Below are 14,067 nucleotides of genomic sequence, written 5' to 3'. Positions count from 1 at the left end.
TCATTACAGGATCTACAGGTAGCTCTCACTTAACACCACAGTTAATGTCATAGTTTAGTATTTACCATCAATATAAAAAAACAAACATCTGGACTAGAATTAAATTCTCTGTCTGGGAATGCAGCCTGTAATAGACTGCAGATGAACACTGGGCTGGATCGACTTTTGGCAGTTGTTGTATGTTTGAGTTGTTTGAGACAACATGTCTTCATGTGGTTTATGGTAGTGATGGGCAGATGAAGCCTCATTGGGTGTATGGCACATTTCCCAAACTGTATCGACACTGTGTTGAAACTGTGTTGCTGTATCACTTAATGGCGACATCTGCTGGACTAAGAAAGTCATTGCAAGCAACTGCGCGAAGAAATGCATCGGTCACGTGGTTTTCCTTAAAATGATACGCGGTCTGACACAGGGGTTCGCCTTGTTTGCTCGGTGCATGCGCTGAAGTTTCAGTGTCGTCAGACCCATCGCTACCAAACGATACAGGAAGTGTATCGGTCACGTGGTTTTCCTTAACTTGATACGCGCACCGACACGGGGTTTCGCCTTGACAGCTCGGCGCATGTGTCGAGGTTTCAGGGTCGTCAGACCCATCACTAGTTTATGGTGCCCTCCATAAAGCTGCTGGTGAAACTGCACTGGAGCGGCTCATGACTGGAAAAAGCAAAAGTGTCCGGTGACAAATTGAGCCTAATAGAGTTACAATAAAGTGCTAAGATGATTATGCACAAGCCAACCCAGTTCTCACATGTGATACCTATTAGCTGTGCGCCATAGGCGTGTCAGCTGACCACATTTCAGAAGGAATTGTGGGGGATGTGGTTTTGCAGCTGTTCCGTCAGACGCTTGATTAGATTTGTAGGCCTTTTTGGGGACTTTTGTCTCAGAGTGAGGGAAAAAGAGGGAAAAGTGACACAGATAAATAAAAAAGGATAAGAGAAGGAGTGTGAGATAGAGAGTGTGTGTATGTGTGGAGGGTTCCAGAGTTTCCAGCAGTGCAGGTCTAGTGTTAAATAAAGGAGAATCTGGGGAGTCATGTTGCAGCTCGTCTGGACCCTGAGGGCACGAAAATGCCAGGCTCTGTGTTTCTCTCTCTTTCTCTCTCTCTCTCTCTCTCTCTCTCTCTCTCTTTTCTTTTATCTGTAATACACTCACAGATATCTACAAAACATCTCAACTCCCATATACCACTCCAGCTCTATTCTGCTCCAGTCCTTCTCTATTCTTGTCTAACACACTCTCACAAAATATGACAAACATTATGTAAAAAAATTATGCTTTATGTTATTGCTATTGCTGTCACACATCACCCTAACAATACAGCATAAGCTAATGTATTATTTAAATATGTATATAGAACTTATTTTCATATTACATACCTGAAATGGGTAAAGTTATTAATACATTAAAATTAATACAAGTATTAAAATTAAAAATGAGAAAAATAGGAATGGTGTCTAAACTCTGGGTTAAACAAATATGCCGTATATTAAAACTAAATCAGAAAAACCCACTGATTAAAAATTGCCAATAGTTCCAGCAAAACACTATGACTCCTCCACCATCTCCATGTTTGTTGTCAAAAATTGACCATTTAGCACCAACTTGGCAACACTATAGACACAACCTAAGATACCGCTGCAACCAGCAGGGACCAATTTAGCACCACCATAGCAACCATACCATACCATCCAACTAGTAGCCTCTTAGAAACTTATTAACAATCATCCTAGATACAAAAGCAACCAATTAGCACCCACCTAGTAAATAATTGGCAAGAGGACAGCAACGTCCTACCAACTACTTAGAAACACCATATCAACCACTTGGAAAAGAATATTAACCATATAGATACCATAGAAACCACATATAAAAACCATACCATACCAAATAGAAACCATACCAAATAAAATAAGCTAAGATAAAATAATCCTTTATTAATCCCACAATGGGGAAATTTGCAATCATAGTTATTACATAGTTAGCTCTTAGCAACAGCATCAACCTCCTTAAAAATCATGTGTATCACAGAGTAATCATTTGGCAACACTAATTAGCTGTAATTAGGTAATATTGCATGAAGGAATTAAGTAAAGTTTACTAGAAGAAAGGATTAATTCAGCAAAAATAAATGAAGTAAAGTTTACTAGAAGAAAGTATTGACTGTTGAAGTTCAGTTTACTTATTTACTCTATGTAACATTTATTTCTTGAAATAGAGTTGAAGTTACTTAAATTTATCTGAAATTAAATGTATTTTAAAAAAGCAAATGCAGAAAGTTGCGAAACCTTTTTGAAGTAATTTTTTTTCATTGTAGTCATCTTTTAGCAGCACCATAGAAATCATCTGAGATACCATAGCAAACACCATGTTAACTACTTGACATCTACCTATTGCGTCGACTACAAGACCATACTGACCACTTGGAATGCCATAGCAACCACTTAGCAACACCATGACAATCAAGTAGGAAGTCTTAGCAAACACCTGCAATGTCATAGAAAGCACTTAACAACACTAAAGCAACCACTTAAACCACCTAAAAAATCATTCTTATGATCACAGAGTAACCATTAAGCAACACCATAGCAACCACATGGAATACAAAAACAACCACATATGAACACCATGCCAACTAATTGGCAACACAATAGTGATCACCAAAGCAACCACTTGAGGTACAAAAACAAAACCTGAGAAACCATAGCAACCTAATAGGAACACCATATCATTACTTGGCAACAGCATAGTGATTACCTGAAACCCTTTTAGCAATAAGAATGAGAAGCTGTATGTGATAACACAACGGGCAATTAAAAACATCATAGGAGCCGAATGAAATAGCATAGCAACCACATAGCAACAGCCGTTTTTACATTTAAGGGACAAAATGAGAGCCTGCAGCTAATATTCATGCTTTGCAGAAGCATAAATACACTGGGCCTGTGCAGGTTAAATAAAGATTACATTAATAAAAGCCACAGCTCTGCTTCTGCCTGTTGTTTCCAAATTCCATTTGAAATGAACTGCATAACTGGGCAGAATTTCAGGATATTTTGGTCTGTCTAGAAGCAGCAACATCACACAGATCACCTTGTTAGATCTATCCCCCGTCAGACGTTAATATTAATCTTATCTGGTCTTCCCCTTCAGCTCATTTCATTTAGTCCTTCCAAAACAACAAACAATCAGCCTGTTCCTGGCAGCGTGGCCGGATACGCAGTGCGGCTGAGTACGGCTCCTCTACGACTGCAGTAATAAAGAGCACCGAGGGACGAGGTTAACGGAGATCACCTGAGACAAATCAGGTCAGCGTAAGGTTCTGTCAACTCCACACTGGAATGTGCTACAGGCAGGGCTACGTGAGGCATGTGTGTATACACATCACCAAGGAATTTGGTGATGATATACATTTTTTTTGCACAAACGAAAATTAACTGACAGGAATAAAACTTGGTGGATAGTTGTGCCAGACTGTCATGGAGTGACTCAGAATGATAGTTGGTTACCTTCAGTGATGAGCCTCATTTTTATGAATCAGTGTGTAAAGGCAACGTGGTTTGTTAAATTTGGTTTGTACACGTCCAGTTGGCTTGGTGTCCTGTGGTGTGGATGCCAGATCACAGTTGATATTTGGGTCTTTAATCAGTGGAACTGTGGAAATTTTCTGGAATCAAATTACAGTGTGCAATTTCAACAAGACAGTGCTCATCCACGTACTGCTGCAGACTTCCCAAGTCTCCCAGAAGTTGCGGGAGTTTACCGCATATCAATAATGGCCCCCTGATGCCGCAAGTCAGCTCAAATTTCCCGGAATCTAGAATAAGTGGCCCAAGAGTGAACACAAATCCACACGCAGGCAACACAGAGTTTTTGTTCCCAATCGCGTGTGGAAAAGAGAGAGAGAGGAAGAGAAAGGTGCTCCCCTCACGAAGCACATGGAAAACAGAGAGGGTTCTGCTTGGCCTATTCGCTGCAAAGAGTCAGTTCATTTCACTTCTGACTGCTAGAGCTTAGATCGGGCCCAAAAAATCTGGCCCCCCCTCGACTCGAGCCTGTGCACGTTCCGCCCGATAAACTGTCTCTTTTCGGGCCGTTTGAATGAGCGAAATCTGTTCAGAATGATGTTAATTAACACTGCAACATAGAAGCATAGAACTATTATTTAATAATAATGCTTTTTAAGAACAGCTACACACAGCGCTGCAAGAGGAGCACACTTGCACCCAGAGCTGCGTGATTATAACATTCTAACTGGTGCAACTTTCTTTAAACAGTTTAATTGTAACTTATAAGGTTATAATAGTTTTTAATTTTTCATTATAGTTATAGTTTAATTTTATTTTGTTTTTACTTTTTCTTCTCCAATTAAGTTAGTTTAGAGTGGGTTTGCTAGTTTTTATTAGTTTTTACACAGAGAGATAGAGATTTATCAGTTCATCCTCCGTGTGGGATGCTCATGGACATGCAGGAAATGCGTAAGAATATTCAAGATGCATTGTGAGGTGTATTATCACAGGACACTATTAAGAACATCTACAACTCCATGCTGAGACATCTGGCATGTTGTTGTGTTAAACATGCATTACAAACTACTTAAATGTTTCATCATTTATTGTTTCTGGTAACTTTTATCTTCCATCGCATAGCCATCTTGAAAGTATGTTCTGGGTGCAACTATTTTTGCAACCTTTTTTGAGCAATGAGTGTAAATAAATGGGCTTTTCAAAATGTGTCAAAATTTCACAATGAATGAATCAATCAAAATTCTTCAAAGGGAATTAGAATAAAATCTTTTCACTTCTAATAAACTTCTATTAAAATTTTTATGTTTTTCCATTTTCCTATAAAGAAGGCATTTTGGAAATACAACGTTTCTGCAGGGCAGTGATGATATATAATTAATTGTATACTGTGCAAAACTTTGCAGATGCTTTTATCTGACTTTTAATCTGAAATTTCCTTTTTCTCTTATTCTGGAAATGCTTCATGCTAGACGTTGGACCATCTAGTTGGTTGGTAATCTGCAAGTCTGGTTGCTTTCAGCGACAACAGCATCTGGAGAACACCTTCCTCACTCTGGAGAACATACAGTACATTCCAGTTCTTTACAGCTCAGTTCTGGGAAGATCTGGTTGCTGCCCCTCTGAAATATGTCTGCCCTTAAGGATCACACAGCTCCAACACGCTGACGTGCCTCTGACAGTCACGGGAGAGCAATGCGTAAACTGATGAACTCGTGTACTGTTACCTCAGGCGATGGTTTGGTTTGACTGTTTGGGAATACCCACCCAATACCTGTATAAGTTGCTAGGTGTTATCTTGTTAGTGAGTTTAAACACTGGTCAGCATGCTCATGGCAAGGTGATGTAAGTTATCCGAGTTGGAGTCTGATAGTGGCTGCCAGATGGATGGGTCTTTTAGTTTCTGAAGTTGTGCAGGTATTTAGCATCACTTTTTTTCATGTCTTGCTGCTGTTTCTGCTCTAGTAAGTTTTTGCGCTTGAGTTTGAAAGGGGTGGTTTTGACAGTTTGAGGGCGAGGCCAGGATCACCTCCCTTACCGAATGCTATTGGCTGATATCTCCAGGGTTTGTGACGGAAGCTCAAGAGCGATATTTTCTTCAGTGCGAACACCATTCCTTTTTTTTTTTGCTCGTGAGCCTCTTGCAAGAAGTTAATTTACACACACAAAATGTTAAAACACGCTGGTTACCCTGGTATTTTTGCGCCCCTGACTTTTGACATTGATGTGACGCCAAACAAGTATCTCTGGCAGAAATCAATCACATCCATATTCAGTTCAGGAGGCCCCACACACACATCCCACAGATCAGTGCAGCATGCTTTAGTTGCAATGGAACATGGCTAAAGTGCTAATTCCTATCCCGTGACATTTGGAATGTCTCAGTATTTATAACAGACACAACACAACTCAGAAGAGGTTTTAAAGAGAATGTTTCAGCCTCTCTCTGCTTTGATCCACCGAAAAATCCTCTCAGATTATTGCGCTCACTGCGCTGCTTTGCTGTGAGCTCTGCACCCTGCCTAACCCTGCGAAAAAATGCCCAGAGGGAGAAAAACAGGCAGGTTCCCATCATCTGATTCCCTGATCTCCTCCTAACTGCTCCTTCTTTCCTCGGCTTCTTGCCAGCGGATGATTTCATTAGAAAAACAAAACATCTAATATCAAAAATATTTGCGGGTGATGCTACTACTGCGTAGTAGTTTTACAGCAACCTTACTGAAGCTCAGTGATTACCTGTTCAGTAGATAATTGCTGTTTTCTGCTATTTATCTCTAATTTCTTTTACAATATTTTCAAAAAGTTTTACAGCGACTTACTTTGGAAAAGTCTTCTGTGAAGTATCAGTTAACGCTCCTCTCATTCTGTTTTGCACTGCATTGTGGGATGGTAGCGTCCATCATAACAACACTAAGGCCCAATCCCATTTCACCCCTTGGCCCTACCACTTACTCCTACCCCTGCTTTCTGAGTGTAAACCCTAAGAATTGGGACAACCCTTCAAGAACCTGTTATGTCATTAGGAGCGCTAAAGTTCAGTAACTGAGCTGCTGGTTAACTAGTTAACATTAGGGTTTATTGTATGTCTTCAAAAAGGGGGGAGATGTTGCAGTAATTAATTATTATTGTCCATTCTTTAATTCCTCTGTGATGGGGAGCTGAAAATAGCTTTGATTAGCTTTAATTTTATTTTTCCGTTCCACCTTAAACGCTGCAGCCCCAGCTTTCTGTTGCACCATTTAAGGTGGAACGGGAAAGTTAACTAGCTGCCAGCTACTGAGACAAACTACTAGCAATCTTTTTTATGTTTGTTGTTAAGATTTCGGCCATAACATTTTTTAGCTATGGTAATATAGTCACTAATCATCACTTTTAATGTGGCAGTTTGTATTATTTTGTTTCTTAACTGAAAGCAAAAGCATGTCTGAGTGGAGAAGGGACAAACTATTGTGGTTAATGGTACCAGTGTACTGGAATGACAATCCCTGCTAAGCCTAATACTGTATATTTATTCTAAAAACTGGTTTGTGGGGGTTCTTTTGCAGCCTAACCCCTTGGTGTGCACATGCAAAACAGAGGGGTAGGGATAAGGGGTGAAATAGGAATGGGCCTAAAAAAGATCTAGATCAGAGCAGAGGACACAATTGGGTTACATTCTATCATGTAGGAATACACTGAAGTTTCTGGACAGTAGCAGTAGTAGGAGTTAAACTCAGACTGATATCTAGTGTGACATTCAAGTCATTTGCCAACCAAATCACATGCTGAACTGGATCTGAATCAGCCCCCTGCTGTCAGAAACCATACAGAACAGATTATAATTAGCAGGTAAATTCGGCCCTTTGCTGTATCACAGTTTTACACTATAACATTAGTTATAGACCTGCAGCCAGCAGGTGGGCCAGGGTAGATTAACGGTGTGTACCAGGGGCTTTGTCTGAACTGAGTTTTGTAACCACACTTCAAGGGTACCTTGTGTAATTCTAGAGGTAAGTCTAAAAACTGTTTTTGTTTTGTTTTTACAGTGAAATCACACCCATGGCCAAATTCACTCAATTTAATCAGTGTCAAAGATAGCATTCATGAGACAAATTGCTTGTCTTAAATTTAAATGATTGCAAAATTGCTAAATTAATTTGTGTCTCTGTACTTAAGAAAAAATTGAAGATAATAATTTTGAAAAAATACAAATTCAGAAACATTAAGTAAGGGCCTGAATCACATATTTGCAACAAACATCTGTTATAAAAAATATTATAGGTTGTCTGGCAATTTGTAGGTCCCTAGAAAGTCAAGGGGCCATGGTAAACAATATCTATGGAAGTCAAGGGACCCATAGCTGGGGCCCTCATGATCAAGGGCCCTCTAATGGTATGCCTTTTTCTTCTCTAGGGCTTCCTGGTAAGAGCTCTCATAACCAGGGCCCTCTTAAAATATGCCAACCTCCTTCCTAGGACCCCTAAAAGCCAAAAGTCAAAGTCAGAGCAGTGCTACAACGCCTCATCCATTTTCATAAGGGGCCCAAAAGCATGGCTAGGGCCCCAAAAAGTAAGGCTAGGGCCCCCAAGTGGCCCTGGGGTCAAAGTCCCTAAAAGTCAGAAGATCCTTAAAATGGAGTGCCCTCGAAAATAAAAATATATTGTATCATAAGTGTTAATAGGCATCGCCAAAGTTTGTGGGCCAGGGCCCACTGGCCCGTTCAGTAATCCAGCCATGGACCTAAAATGAATAAAGCTAGGAGGCAGATGTATGCAGATACCACCATTCTTTATGCATCCGCTGCAACAGAAACTATTAATAAAATAAAAAGTTACTTCATGTTAGGGTTTTGAGTCAAGTGTCACACTGTGTGTGTATCCCGTGCTGTCCCTTGCACATCATAAACTCAGTTTAGTCTGAATGTGTTCTCTTTCTGGCAAACAGACTCGTTTTTCAAGTTTTACATCCACATAGCTACACCACTACTCCCACACAACAATGCACTGCTGCAGGCCAGGAGGAGGACGGACAAACACAATCAATGTGAGGAAAGTTCTGGATGTGTTTTGACAGCTCAGATCTGCACAGATATCTAAACCTACGCTCTTTGTTCAATATCATGTTTGTGGACACCTCTTCTAACACTGGCGCTACCATTTACAATCACTTGATGATGAATTAATGCAGTCAAACTCTGAGAGTTACTTTAGCAAAAGCTGATCAGATAATAAAAAAACTCCCTTGATTTCAGAAGAAACAACAACTAAGCAGGTGTCCCAATACTTTTGTCAATATAGTCTAGCTTGCAGTGTTCCAAAGCACACAATGTCATTTTTACCAGACATTCCACAGACTGGAAAAATGACACAGGATTTTTAAATACTTTGGTTTGCATTACTAATTCACTTCATTTGATTTTTGGTTTTATGATCTTTCTGCAGTGTTTCTTATGAAGCCATTTTTGTAGTGTCCAGTTGGTTTGTGGACTAAAACTATGTAGACCACAGAATGTCTTACACGTGATTACTGATGAATGAAAGTGCTACATCACTTATGATGGTGACAAATCACTGAATTCACTGTTCCACAAAGACACTGTCATCTACATCTCTACTATACACTGGAGATTTTTACAGTCACATTTTTACAGCCTAGCCTATTGTCCTTGGGGCCACAGAACCTAAAGACAAAGGCATCTGCCTATTTGCTAGCCGGACCATGAGCTGGGCACAAGTTTTTTTGGCATTGCTCATGTGGTGTTAGCTAGAGGTCAAGCTAAGGAGTCAAAGGGAACAAGAAATGTTTCTGATAGAACTGCTTGTAGGACTGGTAGAAAGGTAAATCATAACCACTGGTTGACTGCAAAGACCCTTGTAAGAATATTTACCAGACCCTGTTTTTGTGGTGCACTATTCTAGTGTGCAGCAACATATGCAACCTTTACAGAAGAGCTAGATGTAAGAGAAAAATAATAAATTTTTGGTCTTTAAAGAGAAAAGGGTGTAGAACTGTATTAAAGGATAATCTACAGAATATGTTAAGCATACTGTCGCATTGGGGCCACAGAACTTAAAGACTGAGAGATCTGCCTGTTGTGCTACCTGGACCAGGCAACCGGCATAGTGATGTCTGATGAACTGAATGCCAGTATTGCTAATGTGCCATTAGCAACGTTAGATGAGCCCTGTCATCGGCATTGCTCATGTGGCATTGTTTGAGAGAGCTCGGTCCCACTGTAAAACAAGCTGCACTGAAGAACATCCTGTCAATGTTTGGCATATGTTTGTGAATCAGTATTTTTCTACCCTGAAACCTTTGAATCATGTTCTTACTGATACACATGTGAAAGAGCTGCTTCAAGTAGCATCAACTGAATACAAGCCACTTTGTGGACTGTGGAAAACAAAGAACCCCCAAAAAAGTCTCAATAAACTCATCTACAGGACAGGTAGAAATAGAGGTTTAAAAACTGAAATCAGTTGTGCTTGCTGATATTTGTTTGTGCATTTTTCTGTAAATACATTTTTGTCTTTTTGAAAGGCCACCCCTGCTCTAATGCATTCCAGCACATTACCCTTGCAGCATGGAAGGAAATCTGCTTGTACATAATTGGGATTAAATGTGTTTATTCTTGTTTATGAGCATTGAGTCCTGTATGTCCATTGAGAAATAGGGAATAGAGGGAGTGATGGCCAGATGTTGGTCTTCCTCATCCAGCCTCCCGCTATATGGCAATCATCCCCTGACTGATGATGGCCAAATCAGGGGGGGGGGGGGGGGGGGGGGGATTATGGGTACAGCCCAAAAAGAGGCCAACTGTGCTAAGCTGCAGAATCCGAATGCTGGATCAGGAGGAAATGGCACGGCATCTTTAGGAAATCAGAATCAGAGTTAAGTAAATGTTGTCTTGACCGGACTAAATCAACATGAAGTGGTGCAGTTCCACAAAAACTGGCCAACTTAATTATACAAACCAGGGTTTACAGTTTCTACAACACAAATATAGCCTACTGCGCTTAAATTCCTTTAATTTTCCACAAAAGTTCACCTTATAATCCAGTGCATCTTGTGTATGGATTCTACCAGTCAGGTATTAAGGAGCCATAAAGCCACTCATCTGAAGTACAGGGTTATAAGGTGCAGGGTGAGTTTTCAGTAAAGTTTCTCCAGCACTAAGGCTGGGTGCAGCATCATTAGCATTAGCCGCTAACCGCAGCACTAGCTCTTTTGCCGTTGAGAGGCGAATATATCAGAATGTAGTCATGCGTGTTTACAGTGTTAAAAAAAGCTACATGGGACAAACTGCTAGCTGATAGCGCCCTGGCTTACCCGCGCACTCAGGATTCCTCAGTCTAGCGCTATTAAACATCATTTAGACAAAATATTTGAAATCTAAGCTTACTGTAAATAAATGGAGCGCTTTACTTACCCAAATAAACCCTGCCATGTCACAAGTGATGAGACAGCAGTATAGCTCAATGGACAGCTTTGGAATGCTTCTCACACGTGTATAAGTTGTGAGGTGTTATCTTGTGAGATCATTTTTTGTGAGAGGCTAAACACAGTTTCTGGCTTGGATTGTCAGAGCAAACAGAAAAGCAACTGTGGCAGAAATCCCATCAATTCACAATCTCATCAATTTTATTGTTTATAAAAGAACAGTATACTGAGTGAAAGTGGATACAGGTGGGTCTTTTTAAGAAAAAAACGTTTGGGAACCGCTGCCTTAAACTGTAAGCTATTAGCAAGTAACAACACACCCTGCTAAGCTTAGCTCCAGCTGAGATAAAAGGAAAAGGAATCCAGTTTTAATGCGTTTGTGATTTTTCTGTTCTTGCATGTTTCTTGACTTACTGAAATATGTTTTGTCCAAATTGTAGTGTAACAAATGTGATATTTTTTTCCCAAACCCCTAGTCTCCAACAAGCAAACTGAACTAATTATGGACTGATTTGCATTTTTTCACAGCGAGAGATAGAGAAAGAGAGAGAATCATTAACAAGATTTGACACTCATTTTGATTTATGTATTGATTATTGTACAATACAATTTGTGCATTAAATTACAAGTTGTTTGTTTCTTAACTCCTTATTGACTGACAAGTTTCGTACTCTCTATTAAACCAAGAGATGTCACATTATTCAGATAAACAAATAAAACCTACAGTGATGTCGTTACCTGAGAAAATGAAAGGTTATAATTATTTGCTGCGATACGCTACATCTCATCAAATTTTGCAAAGCAGTTTGTGATTTGTGCAGTTTCACAAATTGTGCAATGACCGCATGAGCAGGGCCCGATGTGCACTAGAGTTTTTGAGTTTTTGAGTTGTGCAAAAAATGGAACATAAAAACATCTTCCTCTTAGTTCAAGAACAGATGGGAAAAAAAAAAAAATCCATAAAAATGTGCGAGAGGCCCTCTTGGACAAGAGACTGAATCCCACAGAATCCCATTTTCTACTCCAGTGTCTGCATCAACTGTGCATGGAATGACTGCAAGCCATCCTACGAAGCTTCTGCCCGGCGGCTGGGATGAGTTTGACTCCTCCGCAGACTGGGAGGGCATGTCAAAAAACAAAACATTAAAAAATAAAAAATAAAAATCCAACACGCCGCCCGTGGACATATGCTTCAGACATTACAGTACAGGGATTAGATAAATAATGACCTCTCTTGCTTTTGCTCCAGTGAGAAAACACTGCATAGAGGGTGCCATGCCCCGCCCACATTAAAGAAACTTAATGGACCTCCGTCCTCCACTCCCAGCGCTCTGGGCACTCTGAAGACCGCTTGGCCTGGCTGACCCCTCCCCCCGTCCCAAGCTCACACGGCCGTGTGCCTGCCCGCATCACTGCGCGGTGACATGGAGGCCTGGCGGGTGAACTGGCTGAAGCTGGCGGCGCGAGGGCGGGTACGGAAGCGGCTGGATAACGGGATGCTGGCTCCGACATCTGTGGTATCGCCGGTCTGGGTCAGGTTTGGGAGGGGAAGCCGTGGTTCCGAGGCGTCTTGTGGCAGCGAGGACTGTTGTATCTGCGGCTGTCGGGGCTGGGGGGCTTCTTTGGAGAAGAGACTCTGGATGAGCTGAAGTTTCTCCTTCTCCTCGTTCATGAAGACGTCCACCAGCAGCGTCTTCTCCCTCTTCAGCTGCTCGCTGATGTTCTTGGGCACGTCTGGGATCACCCAGGCCACCAGAAGGCCCATAAACATCACCAGGTTCTGGAAATGCACAAGCACAGACAAACAAACACACACATAAAAAATCTATGATATGGCTACAACGAATCAGGACATCAGTAGAAGAGGGTCTTAAATAACATAAGCTTTGGATTTAATACAATATATTGTATATTATTTTTGTCACGCCTGGCCCTGTTTCCTGTCTGTCCTCGTGCCTGTGTTGTCCCACGTGACCCGTGCCCCTGTGTTCTGCCTGTGATTTTCCATTACCTCATGTCTCATTTGTAGCTCCACCCCTTCCCCAGGTGTTTCCACTCCCAGTGTGTTTCCTGTCTAGTTTAAAAGACTTCCTCTGTTACTTGTCCTCTGTCGGTCTTTGCACTGTCTCCTGTCGTTTGTCTTCCCGTATTCTCAGTGTTTCTCTCAGTGTTTCTCTCAGTGTTTCTCTCAGTGTTTCTCTCCGTGTCTATCTTAGTTAAATCCTTGTAGTTATCCTTACCCTGTCTAGCTTTAGTTATTAGTTTATTTCTTTGTTTATCTACTCCCGCTTTGTTTGTTAGTTATTATCTATCTAGTTTAGTTCCTTATTGTTTTCCTCGTTTGTTTTTGTCAGCCTCCCTATTTGTTTGTAGTATATATTTATCTTCCTGTTTATTCTGTTATTTTCTAGTTCCCTGTGTTTTCCCTAGTTTATTCCCTTGCCCTGTTTTAGTTTATCCTGCCTAGTTTTATAGTCTCCCCGTTTGTTTATCTTTAGTATCTCTTGTTTGTTTGTTAGTTTTAGCTCGCCTCTGTTTCTTGTTTTTCTTTGTTTCTTGTTTACTTGTTTATTTGTTTATTTATCATTAGTCTCTCTCTCTTGTTTATTCCTAGTTTATTTTCCAGCGTTTGTTTAGTTTTATGTTCTCTAGCCTCCCTCGTTTGTTTAGTTATTTTGTTGTTACGTGTTTACTTGTCTCTTTGTTTAATAAATTCTCACCTTACCTTTGATTACGTCCGCCTCCTCGTCTCTCTGCCTGGGTTTAATCCTGACAAAAAGACCGACCGCAATGGATGTAGCAGACTGGCACGCTGCAAGGAAGGCGGACCTGGAGTTTCTCCGTCTCCTGGCCGAGCAAATCCGGGGAGATGACCCGCTCCCAGCGCCTTTCCGCGGGTTGGAGCCCGTCAGCCCAGCTTCAGTGGCGCCCACCGAGACTCACAAGGGGAGCCCGTGCACTGGCTCCAGAATGGCGATCCGCCATGCTCCATTCGGGACCCCGGCGTTGGAATCCCCGAGGCCCCAAGGACGCCGCAGGCCTCGGGGTAGACGTTTTAAGGGGTCCCGCCAGCCGGAGGAGAAGCCCGTTTCCGGGGAGGATTTTCTTGGGGGGGCGCTGG

General features: G+C 41.3%; 1 protein-coding gene across 5 annotated transcripts in view; it reads right to left on the bottom strand.

Moving 5' to 3' along the window:
* Nucleotides 1-11,125: 11,125 nt before the first annotated feature.
* ano2b (anoctamin 2b) overlaps nt 11,126-14,067 on the bottom strand; it is a 103,865-nt gene continuing 100,923 nt past the window's right edge. For all 5 annotated transcript variants that reach the window (XM_022671293.2, XM_049473424.1, XM_022671292.2 and 2 more), the window contains one exon: nt 11,126-12,726. In XM_022671293.2, coding sequence (XP_022527014.2) covers nt 12,331-12,726 — 396 coding nt within the window. In that variant the 3' untranslated portion in view covers nt 11,126-12,330. The remainder of the gene's footprint in view (nt 12,727-14,067) is intronic.

This window comes from Astyanax mexicanus, chromosome 2, assembly GCF_023375975.1.
Source record: "Astyanax mexicanus isolate ESR-SI-001 chromosome 2, AstMex3_surface, whole genome shotgun sequence".
In the NCBI taxonomy this organism is placed as follows: Eukaryota; Metazoa; Chordata; class Actinopteri; order Characiformes; family Acestrorhamphidae; genus Astyanax; species Astyanax mexicanus.
Note: the sequence above shows the minus strand (reverse complement) of the source record. Positions and strands in the feature narration are given on the sequence as shown.